We start from the raw sequence: 14,413 nt of genomic DNA on the forward strand, positions 1-14,413 counted from the left end.
CTGTATCCACCTAACCCAAAGATTATCCTTTTTAGTAGCAATCGTCCAAACATATTTCCCCATAGCTGCGGTATTCCAGTTAATCACATTACGAAATCCCAAGCCTCCAGCCGATTTCGAAAAACAGATACTCTCCGATGCTACTTGACTCAGACCCGAACCATCAGCTATCCCTTTCCAAAGAAAAGATCTACAAATAGCTTCCACCTTCCTCAACACCAGCTTAGGAAAAATCATAATTTGAGCCCAATAAGAATGAATTGAAATCAAAACAAAGTTTATAAGAGTTACTCGCCCCATATAAGAGAGATTCCGCGAGCTCCACAAGCGAATCCGTTGAACCATTTTATCAATGATGATCCCACACTCAGCAGAACTGATTCTTTTGGAGCAAATCGGGATACCTAGATATCTGAAAGGTAAGCGACTTCTCGTGAATCCCGAAACAGCCAACACTCTTCTCACTTCCTCATCTGCCATGCCACTACAGTAAATATCTAATTTTGTAACATTAGGAAAAAGGCCTGAGGTAGTGAGCCCCCTCAGCAGTAATAATATAGACACATAATCACCATGACAGAATAAAAGAAGATCATATGCAAAACACAAGTGATTCAATCGCAATTGCACACACCTATCATGGAATTTAAAACCTGCCATCTTTCCAACCTTAGCCAGAATCCGAGATAGATATTCTATTCCGAGAACAAACAATAACGACGAGATAGATATTCATAAGCTATGTTTGGTAAATGAAAAATAGAGAGGAAAGAAAGGAATACTGACCTTGAGCTACAGCAGCCTTGGCCTAAGCCTAAGGCCCCCAAGTATTGATTTCGATGTAAATATTCTTAAAAAGTTAAATAAAAACAAAATGTAAAGATTCTCTTAAAATGTTTTCCGTGTTTGGAAAAGCCAATGAATTAAAAATCATTAATGATAAAAAAAAGAGAGTAAAAACATAATAAATTTATAAAAATTAAAATTTAGTATACATAACCCAATTGGGGTATTTTATTTTTATGTAATAATTTGTACAAAACAAAATTCGAGTTCCAAGCAAATTAAAATCTAATCTATAGGTATCTTCTTCATTTCATTTGACTTGTGAATATCGTTCTTGAGCCTCTTGACAATCTTCTCGAACTCATTGAAACTTGTAGCAACTTTGTAGGTTTCATTTCCTTCAATGGGTTCTTCTCTTAGTTCGTTGAAGTTTTCCCAATTTTGCTTTGCTAATTCTGTATATCGATGCCGCTCTAAGGCAACTAAGATTAAAGCCTGCATTAACGAATTAATTAGTGATTTATATTTTATAATTAACTTGATAAAAAAAAAGCGTTTCTTTGTTACCTATTATAATCAAGAAATTGAAGGAAAATTAATTGAAATCATAATTAATACCTTAAAGAAGGGTCGACGTGAGTCCAAACAATGTTCTTCCGTGAAGCATTCAAGCTGGAAATAAGCCTTCTCAAAGTCACCCTAACAGTGGATATATTATATTTATGAAGTCAATAATAATAATAAAGAAATAAAAATTAAATAAAATAAAATTTGGTATTTAATATATTAGGATTCATCTTATAGGATTTATTAGGTCTCTTAGAATTTTAATTTTTAATTTAAAATTGTATGATTATCTTGAGACATAGTATTTGGCTATTTGATTTATTTAATATAAAAAAATGTTGTGCACCACTTACCAATTTCAAATTATCTACACAATTATCTCAAATTAAGATATATATATATATATACATATTTCTTCAACATTCAGTATACAATTTTGACATTATTAATTAACTTATGATAACGAGGATCGCATATAACACATGATTATTACAAAAATAAAAATAAATTATAAGTAATATAAGAATGTTAAATAATAGTGTGAATAGAGAGTAGCTAGTACTAATCAAACCTTATTTTAATTTAAAAAATTCCAAAGTTTTATTAATTATCATTCTTAAAGTAAAATATTGGGCCAATCGTTCGAGTAGAAATTAATAAGTAAAAAATTTAAATATTAACATACCTTGTAAATGTACATTTCCACAAGTAACATCTCGATCTCATAAGCTTTATAGAAATTTTGGTTATCACGAGCTTTTAACCTATGTGTTTGAAGTATTTGCACTGCTTTGGCTTCATTTCCACTCATTTCAAAGTTTGCAATTACTCTCTTTTAACACATATAATAAAAGAAGTAATCAATAAGACTCCATAATATATTAGTTAGAATTTAAATATCTTGTGTGGGGTGGGAGGAGAGGTTAAATTTAATAAGGGGGTCGGAGCAAAAATATATAATTATGTTTTTTTAATAATAATATAATATAAAAAAGACACAAGCCTTTTTTTTTAATCTATAACATTATAGATTTGGTATAAGTGTTAGTTGGTTTTCATTTGTATTTATTATGTTTTATTTGGAAAAATCATGACATGTTTGTGGTTGTACTTTTATACCCTCTATAATTTGTGTTGTTGTGTTTCATCATTCATGAGATATTTTAAATAGATAGGATTTTTTCTTTATAAAAAAAGATAAATATATCCCTTCAAAAAACTCAGGAACAACTCAAAGTCACCCTCAAGATCTTGTAACTTAAAATAATATAATTATACTTTAAAAAATAATTACAATAAAAAATATAATTATATTTAAAATATTCTTCTCCTTAATTATTTATCTTTTCTTTATTTCAATTACACCGTTAATCTAGCTAGTGATGATAACAAAATCCGATCAATTTCCAGAAATTCTAAAGAAAAAATAATTAGAAAAAAAGACTCTGATTTTAATTAGAAACAATTAATCTGAGACTGATCATTAAAAAAAAATGAAGAGGGTACAAGACTAACCAACCTTGATCATTGAAAGATCAATGTATTCTCTTTCAAGCAACACATTCAACAAGCACTCAACCGCTCTAAATGCGTAAGGGAAGTTGGCTAGAGCTTCTTCATAGTCAACCAATCTTTGCAAGGCGAATTCTCCGCCTTGCAGGGATGCTAGGGTTAGCGACCTCTCACGTACTGTAGCCTTCTTCTTTCTCCACGGACAATCATCGCAGTTGAAGTAAGTGAACGCTAAATATGCGCTTCCCCCAAATATGACTAATAAAGGTACTGCCGTCGCCACTGCTAGATTTCCGTATCGTGATTTCAAGATGAGAAGATTATTTTTTGTACTTGAACTTGAGATAGAATCCATGGATATAGGTTTCTTATATTTCTCTTAGGTAGTTATTCTACACAGATGATCCATTAATATTTAATTATAGATATTGTTAAGAATAATTGTAATATATAGCAATATTATGATATGCGAATTCTATTTGGAGAGATTTGTTCTTTATTTATTTTAGTTTTTAAAATTTATTTGATGAATAATATTATATATACTTACCTTGGAAACAAGGGAAGGAATTCAAGTTTGAAGTGAGGAAGAGATCAAGAACATAAAGATTCTATGCATGCCTTTTCAGGTTCACCAAAATAAAAGAATCAAGAGGTACCTTGTAAGGTAGGTAACGAAAATTATAGTCGAATTATTATTATTAATTTTTAGTTGAAAGTCCAATTTAAAATTCAAACAACCGGTCGAAAATTTTAGATAACTGGTCAAAATTTTTGGACAATTGATCGAATTTTAGACAAATGTTATTTTGCAAAAAAATATCAAAAGTAGGTCACAATGCAAAATCACTTAAAAAAAGAGACAATTTTCACAAATTTCTCTAATTTAAAATAACACCAAATTCTATGAAAAATTAAATTTATAGCAATTTATCAATAAAGATCTAAAGGCAATTATTTGTTGAGATTAAAAGTGACATTTAACTACATAAAATTAATATTGTAGTGACCAAAAAGTTGTCATAAATAATGACAACTTTTTTTTTCTCTCTAACTTTTAGTAAGTAAATTTCTTGGAGAAATATTGGAATTAGCAAAACATCATAACAAAAATTGATTTTCAAGTGCATTATGCGTATAGGAACCTCTAATTTTAATATTATAATTGTTTTTAGGTTTTTAAATTAAAAAAAAGTATGACTAATTTGTATGTACGTTCATTTCTTGAATATGTACATGCCGATATGGTTATTTATTAAGGTATATATAAGAGCATTTCTTTGTTTTTGGTTATGCAGCAATTGCAGGTCCTGTTGTTATTCTTGAATAATATGTATTCTTTAAGAATGTTTTGAATGGAATCTTAAGACGTTAGTTTCAGCTTGTTAAAATACAAGTTCCCAAATAGAGTTATACATTTAATTACACTTAAAATCAATTACAACAGACCAAGATTCAAAATTGTATGTACCATCATATTACAGCTGAGCAAAATCTCTAACAAACTTTTAGTTACATTCTTTTTTCTTTCAGTTGTAAAATAAAGAAAAAAAAAAGCTAATGCTCTTAGTATATAAGACTTGTCTGTATCAAAAAAAGCCAGAGCTTTTGAGAGAATTTTTTGAGAGTCCTGTGATATGAGAGAAAATAAGAGAAATATTGTGAGGATGAGAGAAGAGCATCTACTCGAGAGAGAAAACTAAGAGATTAAGAAGATCAAGTGAAGGAGATTACCTTTCGAGTTGTGACTAGAATCTCTGATCTTCAAGGCTGTAATTGGATCTGATTGTTGTATAGTGCATGATCGAGCCCCTTGAACTCTGAGGCGAGCTTGAAGAGGATTAGCCCCAAATTGGGGCGAACCTCTATAATCCTTGTGTGTCCAATACATCCTTCCCTTACTCTCTTAAATTTCTGCTATTGATTTCCTTGTTTTCTTCATTTGTCAAGTGCTTGATAATGTGTTGAGATTGTTTGGTAGCTCTGGATTGAATCTCTTGGAGAGCTCTCAAAGACCTTGTTCATCTCTGCAAGAAAAGTAAAGTAATAGGGTAAATAAATTAAAACTGGTTTCCTTTGTCTGATTGAACCAATTCATGGAAATTTTGTTAGCTATACGCGTATTGGTGTAAAGGTCAAAATTGACCTTGTGAACTAACATGTTTAAACTGAGTTGGTGTAGGGATAGGTTAGTAAAATTCCAACACAGCTAATTAATGTTTGATTTGCTTCTACAAATATTATTTAATGTTGTTTCAGTATTCAACATGGTTAATTCTTCTCTATCACAAATTAAACAATCTATAAAAATAATTGAAGGTGGAAAATTAAAGTAGCTTTTGTTGCAGTTAATATTAAAAATTCAGTTCGATTGACAACCATGCTAAAAAATAATATGTATTTCGATTACTTCAAAATAATATTTGATTTTAGTCTAGAAGGAAAATTTGAGTTTCTATGCTTAATGGGGTCCTAATTAAAAAAAATGCTAGGCATTTTAATTATTTGAAAATGTTCTCACTTATAGCTACTACACCCAAAATACCCCTGCCATAATTTTCCTTCCCACTTCATCTTCTCTCTTCTCTTTCCCCTAATTAAATTAAAATGATAGACATTTTAATTATTTCAAAATGATCTCACTTGTAGCTACTACACCCAAAATACCCCTGCCATAATTTTCCTTCCCACTTCCTTTTCTCTATTCTCCCCCCCTCTCTCTCTTTCTCTCTCTCTTGATTCACTCTCTTTCACCTCACCTCACAACACCACCATCCCATGACAGCGACGACACCACCAACAGTAGGAAAACCTCCATAACTTTGGCTATTTTTAGAGATAACATGATACCCAAAGCAACATACATTTTGAGGAGTCTTGGAGTAGAAATTTTTTCTTAAATACTTCAATTAGTGATGTTTTCTTCAATATTTTTGGGCATTTCAAACAGATTTGAGCATTCTTTGTATAAATTGTTGGTTTGTTTTCGAATTTTTTTGGATCTGCATTTTCTGCATTGTTTTGGGTTTTTGTATGCTTAATGGTTGATCGATGCCTGCTCAATGAGGTTGTTCATTAGCATGTTTTTTGTGTGCTCAATGGTTTCTCGACGTCTGCTTGATGCATGCTCGATGGTGTTGTTCATTATCATGGTATTATGTATGCTCGATCGTTTCTTGATGCTTAATCAATGTACGATCGATGGTGTTTGTTTCTTATATGTATGCATGAAAAGGTCTTTCAATTGTTGCTCGATGCATGCTATGCAACCTCACTTGTGTTTCTTATATGTATGTGTGTTGTGTGTGCTCGATTGATGCTTGATGCCTGCTCGATGCAAATTCAATGGTGTTGCTTATATGTATGTTTGTTGTGGTTGCTCGATGGCTGCTCTTGCCTTGCTCGATGGCTGCTGATTTTTTTCAGTTATTGATTCTCCATAAAAAAAAAAAAAAATTATTTCAGGTTCTACTGTTTATGTATTTGTTTCTTACAACGATATTTGGGAAACAGATGGTAGGAAATGATATTTTAAGGATGCTCAATGTACAGTGATACCGATGCAGAATGATGTAACTTACTTGCAACTACTTGACATACTGCATGAGATATTTTAGGTGGATAGAGAGGTGTATGGGTTGAAACTTGAGGTTTCGTACACATGCGGTGACCAACTATTTTCACCGGTTCATGTCATGAATGATCTTGATGTTCGTGCATTCTTAGGAATAACATCTCCAGAATGGGATGCCTTATGTGTGACTCTAGTTAAGAAGAATGTCATATCAGATCTCTCTTTTAGTGTGAACAAGAAAGATATGAATAAGACTAGTGTTGATCCATCTCCTGCTAGGAGCAGTTACAAGCATGTTAATAGTGAGGTGGACAATTTTGTTCTAGTTACTGATCTGATGGCTAGTGTTCAGCTTGATATACTAACTGGAGGTCTGACTGTTGTGCCTGAAGCATATGAGTACAATCCTTATGTGAATGACGATCGAATTGGTAATTGCTTTGAATATATTGAGGACAATTTTGGGGATGATTTAGAAGCGTATTACAGTGCAGATGTGTCAAATGGGGGGTTAGACATTTCGCAAGTCCAACTAGAAGAAGAAGAGGTAGGACCTCCTCTTGCAGATGCACACCTACTAACTCAAGGATGCAAAACATCTACCACAAGCAGTAGCCGTCCTGCTAGAACAGAAGATAACACTAGAGGGAGGGGGAAATTTTTTCAAGAAAATATCACACAATATGGAGTGCCCCAATGTTTACAAAAGAAGATATTAAGGCCTTTGGTAAAATAAATAGCTCATATCCGGTGCACCACTGGGAGAATTACACGTTGGGAAGACTTTTCAGAACAAGATTGATTTGAAAACCAAAGTTGCTCTATTTTTAATGAAGAATAATTTTGAGTTTGCTGTGAAGAAGTCTGGTAATAATGTGTGGTATATCACTTATAAGGATCATGACTGTAGTTGGAGTTGATGCGAATAGCTACATGGCAAACAACACGTCATCATCCCACAAAAAATTTTCCTTTTCCTTGCCCTTATGATATTGTTCATGTCTAGCCAGTACCACTCGTGAGAACATAATATTCATGACAATGAAATCCTGGCGATATGCTCGATGGAAGAACTGACGACACCTACGCAATATATCCTCAGCCACATCAACATGCTACAAATAAAAAATAGATAAAAAATTGTTAAATTCACAAAAATCGAACCCCCATCGAACCCAACTATTGAACCCCCATTGAACCACCCATCAAACCCCATCGAACCCAACTATAAACCCCACATTGAACCCAACTATAAACCTCCATCCACCCACCTATCAAATGTTGGGGTTTTATGCCCTAATTAAAACACAATTTCTTTGTAATCTCATTTATTACCAATAAAAGAATAGAAATCATTTTTGACTTGGTCAATCACTTTTCTCACATATTTTATTTGTTTAATATAAACTTCTATAAAATGCTGAGCATATAGCTAATCATATTTATAGTGACGTAATTACAGTTGAATATAAATATGATTATATGTTCAAAATAAGTTAGTCCTAAGATTAGTCAGTGCACATGATTTACATTGACTTGTCAATCTACGATATGATCTACTTACACATTTCAGTGTTATGTTCTTTCAAGAACATTAGCAAAATAAATAAGATCAGATGTATTTGTTACATCGAACTGGACCGATATTGACAGTTAATATGATAAGTAAACATACCTTTATTATCTATTCTAGTCATATCATATAGTTGACCATAGATTAATTCAATCTCAATTCTGAGTGGTTAGTATTCTAACTGATTGTATTATTTGAGTTCTTTGACTTGTTCGTTACTAGCTTACCCTACGGACTAGCCCATACTTACATCTTGGGAACTCGGCAGTATGATTGAGTGGGAGTGTTAATTATAGATATGAACATCTATAGCTTCTGATGAAGAAGTGAAACGATGGTTTCCTTTTAGTTTGGTTCAAGGTGTTAAATGATAGAAATCTCATTTTAGAAATTAATATTATTTTACTGAAATATCATTTACAAGGAATTAAGTGTTTTAAGGGTAAAATACAATGAGAGGTAAAATTGTATTTTAGTCTCATCTCATTGTAGACCATCTATCGAGGATTGAGTGACAATTATGGTTGTAACAATGAATAATTAATAGCGTATCTATATTTGTTATAGAGCGTTCTATGAATTCAAGAGTGCAATTCAAGGTCTTTAGTGGAGTTACGAGGAATTAATAAGTTAGTAAATTTATTTGTTAGATTTATGATAACTTATTGGAGCTTGATTTCATAGGCCCATGGTCCCCACTGTACCTTGGATAAAATCATATAGATAGTCTCAATTAATTGATTTAGTTATCAATTAGAATTATCAAAGTTGATCTGGTCAATTTTGGATAGTTTCACAGAGTTATGTAATTTTGAAAAGAAAAGAGAAATTATGGCAGATTTATTAATTAAGATAAATTTGTATCTAAATTAATAAATAAGTTTAAATCAAGGTTCAAATTATAAATAATTAATTTGATAAAGGATTTAAATAATTATTTAATTAATTAAATCAATAGAATATAATACAGGCCTTGATTTTAAGTCAAACAGGCTTATAATCAAATGAGAAATTTCACGGTCCTAAAGCCCATGATAATTTGGACCTAGGGCTGATTATTGGCTATTATTTTATTGATTTTTTAATTAAATAAATGACCTAATTGGGTCTATAAAAGGAGTGTTAAGAGAGAAGTCAAAACACAAGTTTCTGATAGGTTTTAGATTCTTTTTAAACATAAGTCCTTTTCTAAGCCTTGTTGATCTTCTCTCTTCTTTTCTCTGTATCTATCTTATGTGTTGAGAATTGCTCACTCTAGTTTAGGTGATTCTAAGGATACTTTGGAAGGTTGTGAAGAAAATTTAAGATCGGTTCAGTTTCTTGGTAATACTCTGCGACAGAAAGGATACAAGGGTCAGAGAAACTGAAGGAATGACTCATTCATTCCACTGCGTATAATGTAAGTATTCTTATAATTATTTCTCTTTGAATTCAATTTTAGAAACATGTTCTAGGTTATCTCATATTAATTTGTTTAATATTAGATCTACATGGGAATAAATAAAGATCCTGTATGAGTTTCCCAACATCGAACCCAACTATATACCCCTCCCCCCCCCCCCCCCCCCATCGGATTACCCATCGAACCCCACATCGAACCACCTATTAAACCCCCTCATGGAAACACACATCGAACCCTTATCGAACCACACATCTGTTGAACTAGACCATTAACACCCCCATCAAATACTGTTGAACCAGACCATAAATACCCCATCGAAGTCCCATCGAACCCCTATTGAACCCCACATGCATGTTTTTGAACAAAAAAAACCAAGACAAAATGTAAGGGAATCATAATTACTTACACCATCATCAAGCCAACTCTGGGGTGTCTTCAACGTTAGAAACCATGTAGGACCATAATTCCCTGTGTGGACATCCTTCTTGTTCTTCTTGGGGATATATATCTAAGCAACCACTTGCATAATGTCCTGTATTGTCTACCTAGTGGCATCTTCAGAGGGTCGAAGACTAAAGGCCCGTCATTGGTTGTATCCACACGAGGTCTCTTTCTTGTTGGGTTGGTGTAGTCTTCAAATTTCTTAGGCCATCGTCTTTTTATCTTGAACTAAATCCTAACAACATTCCTAGGCTCTATAATAGCAACACTCGGGGTCTCAGGATCTGTTGTGACAACTATAGTCAAGGAGTGCATTTATCATCTATCTCGAAATCATTTGATAGAGTAAGTGATTCAATATCTGAATCTAATACATCCTCTGCCGTATCTCTCAGTTGATCTTGTACAAATCTCAAGATCTGTTTGACAACATCCATGATCATTTCCTTGTCCTGTAGGATCGTATCCTGATGACCTTCGACCCTCTCCAACCTCTCAAACACCTCTCGTAGATCAGGTTAGGCAGGGGTTGGTGTTGGTGTTGGGGCCGAGGGTGTGTGGTTGGTGGGGACTGGGGTATCATCTTCGTCAGGGCTAACATAAACAAATATATTGGCTGCCTTGGCAACCACAGCAGCTATCTCGGCCACCTTTTGAAAAATTAGTGGTTGTTTCATCCTTCTTCATCCTCACCTAACCCAAGATATAGTGGAGCATCACCCTCAATCAGGTCGCTATAATAATCCATCTTTGTAGGACGGGGCTAAAACATCTATAACACAACCATCTGCAACCAAAAGAAAACATTAAGTTGGTTTGAATCAAGTAAATAATACTATCTTTTGAGATAATAAAGAAGAACTTATACCCATATTCTTGCACATCGGTGCAAGGTTGTCCTTTGAAATAGGATGCTCCTTATTGCTCGACCAACTAAGCATCCTTAGAAATTGGTTCCATGGTTGATACCATACTCTTGGTCAAAATGTTGGATGGCCTCATACGCCCAATACTGCAAGGCATGAACATAACCATATGAATTATACTTCATTTCTCTTTGTTTCCCCTTAACATTCATCTTCTTCTCGTAGTTTCTCTTCTGATGATGCATGTCTTTTTTACATGAATCCGTAAGCTTATTGAACGACAGCTTCTCCCATGGGTAAGTAAAGAAATACTGAATCTCCTCAACAATCTTTAGTATATCAATCCATACACTTAACTTGCCCTCTTGTGCAAGTAAAACCTGTTCAACCAAGAAACATAGGCCCAACTTGTACACATCTTCAACTTCAGTGCAGTTTTTAAAAGCAGCCTCTAAATGAATTATCTTGATGGTTTCTTCACCATTAAAGTATTCCTTTATTAAGTGCTCACTAGTGAGTTGGTTTTCAACTCAGTCTCTGATGGCCCGGCACTGAAGTTCAACTCTGTCACTAGAGGAAACTCGCTTCTACCAAATCTACACGGTCTAGATCCCAAATGAAAATGTAGCTCGTCCTTTTTCTTACACTGGATCTTGCGTAACATTAACTAATGCAATAGAGAAGCAGAGAGCTGCAACTCCTTAGCCAAGAAAAACTGTTTTAAAGGGGATTCCTTCACCTTATCTATCAAATTGAGCTCCTTAAAGTTGTCCTTAATTGTACTCATATGACCAGTACCCTATACGTGACCAAATTGGGAAAGTGACTAGTCAAGGGTAAAAGGAACTTCAACATTTGCAACAAAAAAAAAAAAAAAATTGGAATAAAATAATTCAAAAATCCATAAATAAAAAAAATGCATGTATGCATCGAACCACCATCGAACACCCATCGAATCCCCATCGAACCATACATTTGAATATTTTCTAACATCAAACCCACTTCGAACTAGAACTTGATTCTATATCATATTACATCTAACCTACACCATCAAACCCCAATCGAACAACCATTGATCATATACCTCTGTCCCTTTATCACCTATCCTATCGAACCCCCATCGAGTATGCATCGAGCCCAATCGAGCAATAACCTGGAACCCTTTATCACCTAACCAATCGAACCCCCATCAAACATGCATCGAGTCTAATCAAGCAATAATCTAGAAGCCTTTATCACCTAACCTATCAAACCCCCATCGAACATGCATTGAGCCCACTCGAATAATAACCTATGTTGGGAGAGAGCGAGATAACATCCCTATAAATTTAGAATCTACACAAAAATTGGATTGACAGAGACAAAATAGAGATTGAGAAAGATTACGCAAACCCAAGTTGGTGAATGATATTCTTCAACCTTGATGAACCTTGAAAACCCTTGTAGAGCCACCACTTTGAGAAAATCCTTAGAACAAAAGCAAAACACAATTCAAAGGCTTATACACATTTCTTAACGCTGTCCTGATACTCTATTTCCTAGCCACCATTGATGCTTGAGTCCTTTTCTATGAGGAAATGAGGATTGAGATTGAATAAGCCTTAAACTCACAAAGTCAAGCACTTTCTTTATGAGTTCTTGGAGAAAACTTGAGATTCTTGGAGCTAGAGAGAGAGAGAGAGAGGTTAAAAGAGATTGGAGAGAGTGATCAAGTCTTGCAAAATTATATTTTGACCCTCATATAGAGTAGGCACCGTCATTAGGTCTAACCAATATAATTAGACTTGTAAATCACGTCATTTAGAGCAATTTACGTAACTTGTATGGACTCCAGTACGTGACGTGTCACTTGCATGTAGGCGATGCATCGCCTGCTAGGGTTTTTGATACCCTAAGCATCAGGTGATGCTACGCCACTTGGGTGGCGATGCATAGCCACCCTATCTATTTTTGGACCCCTCCAGAGGTCCTAAAATTGCTCCAAATGCTACCAAACTTTTTGGGGACCCTTAGATACCTCCATGCATCACTTTGGACCCAAAATCACATTTTTAAAGTGCATACAATTGAAACTCAAATTTCACATCTTCACTATGTGAAATTCACTAAGTTTTTATACTTAGCTTGTATTTTAACACTTATCTTTTGTATTTAACCACTACACCAAAATATCCCTTTTGTGTCAGTCAAATGCGTCAGTCAACGCAGTTGACCGAGAATTAGCATTTGTGGCAGCTGAGCACTGCCAAAAATGCAGGGGCATTTGCGTTAGTGATAACACTGACACTGTTAACGTACTGTTTGCATTAGTGGGCAACTGACGCTAACTACGCGTTTGCGTCAGTGGGGCACTGACGCAAACACGTCGTTAGCGTCAGGTTCCCACTGACGCAAACGGTGCGTGCGGTATTAATCTCAGCTATCGACCCCGAGCCCCTCATTCTCCCAAATTCGAAACTTAGGTTTTCTCCCAAGAACCAGTGGCGCCTCCAACTTCCTAGACCCATTTTGGTGAGTTTTTTTTTTTTTTAATTTTAAGGTTAAATTGATGAATATAATATGTTTACAAACCTTATACATAGTTTTTATTTTTTTGTATAGATTTATGATTTTGAGGATTATATTGTTTGAAAAACCAAAACCCAAAATACATTCTCTTGATTTTTTCTCTGATTGGGTTTGCAGGGGTCATGTATGTGGCTGGGGTTGTGGGGGTAGTGGTGGGTGGCTGGGGTCGCGGAGGTTGAGAGGTGGCTGGCTGGGGACTGGGCGTACAAGGGGGCTGGGATCACATGGGGTGGCTAGGGGCTGGGTACACTGGTCGGGGTTCATAACATTTTATTTTTTATTTTTTTAATATAGCATTTGTGTCAGTGGGACACTGTCACAAGCGTGGCATTTATGACAGTCCCCAACTAACGTAAACGCCTAGCGCGTTTGCGTCAGTGGGGAACTGCCACAAATGCTAGATTTGTGACGGTTCCCCACTGACGCAAATGCCAGCCTGGTTTGCGTCATGAGATTCCATGTCACGTATATATCTGACGCAAAAACTTAATTGTGACTATTAGAAACTGACGCAAATGACATTTTTTGTAGTAGTGAACCAATCATAATAACATGGAACCCTTTATGGCCTAAATTATCAAACCCCATCGAGCATGCAACAATCCCAATCGAGTAATAACCTAGAACCCTTTATGGCCTAACCTATCAAACCCCATCAAGCATGCATTGAACCATCATCAAGCAACATCAGACAACCCAAAAAAATTCCCAGAAATTACTTTGAACATACCCACACTACTCCATTAAAATTTCCCAACCAGATTCATACCCAAAACCAGAAAAAAATGACACAAACAATCCTACAATCTAACACTAAAAACAAATTCAAAGAAATAAAAATTAAGAGGTAAATAATGGTTACCTTTGTAATTTCAAAGGTATGAGCTCCTCCTTAGGTTGGTCCGGTGATGCGAGATCGAGAGGGAGACAATCGAACCCGGAGGCCTTGGGTTTTGGTCGAGATTGAGATGCGAGAAGAACGGGTTGTGGGTTTTTGTGATGCGAGATTGAGAGATGAGAGGGACGGGGCGAGCTTCAGAGGGAGAAATGGAGGGAGGAGGCGACAGGTAGGAGGCCGCATGACGGCGAGAGAGAGGCAAGAGGGAGGAGACGATTTAGTTGTT

At 34.9% G+C, this 14,413-nt stretch overlaps 1 protein-coding gene across 2 annotated transcripts; it reads right to left on the reverse strand.

The window, feature by feature from the left end:
* Positions 1-985: 985 nt before the first annotated feature.
* On the reverse strand, positions 986-3,341 carry LOC133800755 (uncharacterized). Of its 2 annotated transcripts, XM_062238807.1 has the most exons (4): positions 2,873-3,339; positions 2,039-2,185; positions 1,405-1,485; positions 986-1,281 (listed from the first exon to the last, which is right to left on the reverse strand). In XM_062238807.1, exons 1-4 carry the CDS (start codon positions 3,218-3,220, stop codon positions 1,072-1,074), a joined length of 786 nt encoding a protein of 261 aa, XP_062094791.1. In that variant the 5' UTR covers positions 3,221-3,339; the 3' UTR covers positions 986-1,071. The 2 variants fall into 2 exon arrangements, with proteins under 2 accessions (XP_062094791.1, XP_062094792.1); XM_062238808.1 differs by lacking the exon at positions 2,039-2,185 and having other exon boundaries at positions 2,873-3,341.
* Between the last annotated feature and the right edge of the window lie 11,072 nt (positions 3,342-14,413).

The sequence above is a fragment of the Humulus lupulus genome, chromosome 9 (genome assembly GCF_963169125.1).
Source record: "Humulus lupulus chromosome 9, drHumLupu1.1, whole genome shotgun sequence".
Lineage (NCBI taxonomy): Eukaryota > Viridiplantae > Streptophyta > Magnoliopsida > Rosales > Cannabaceae > Humulus > Humulus lupulus.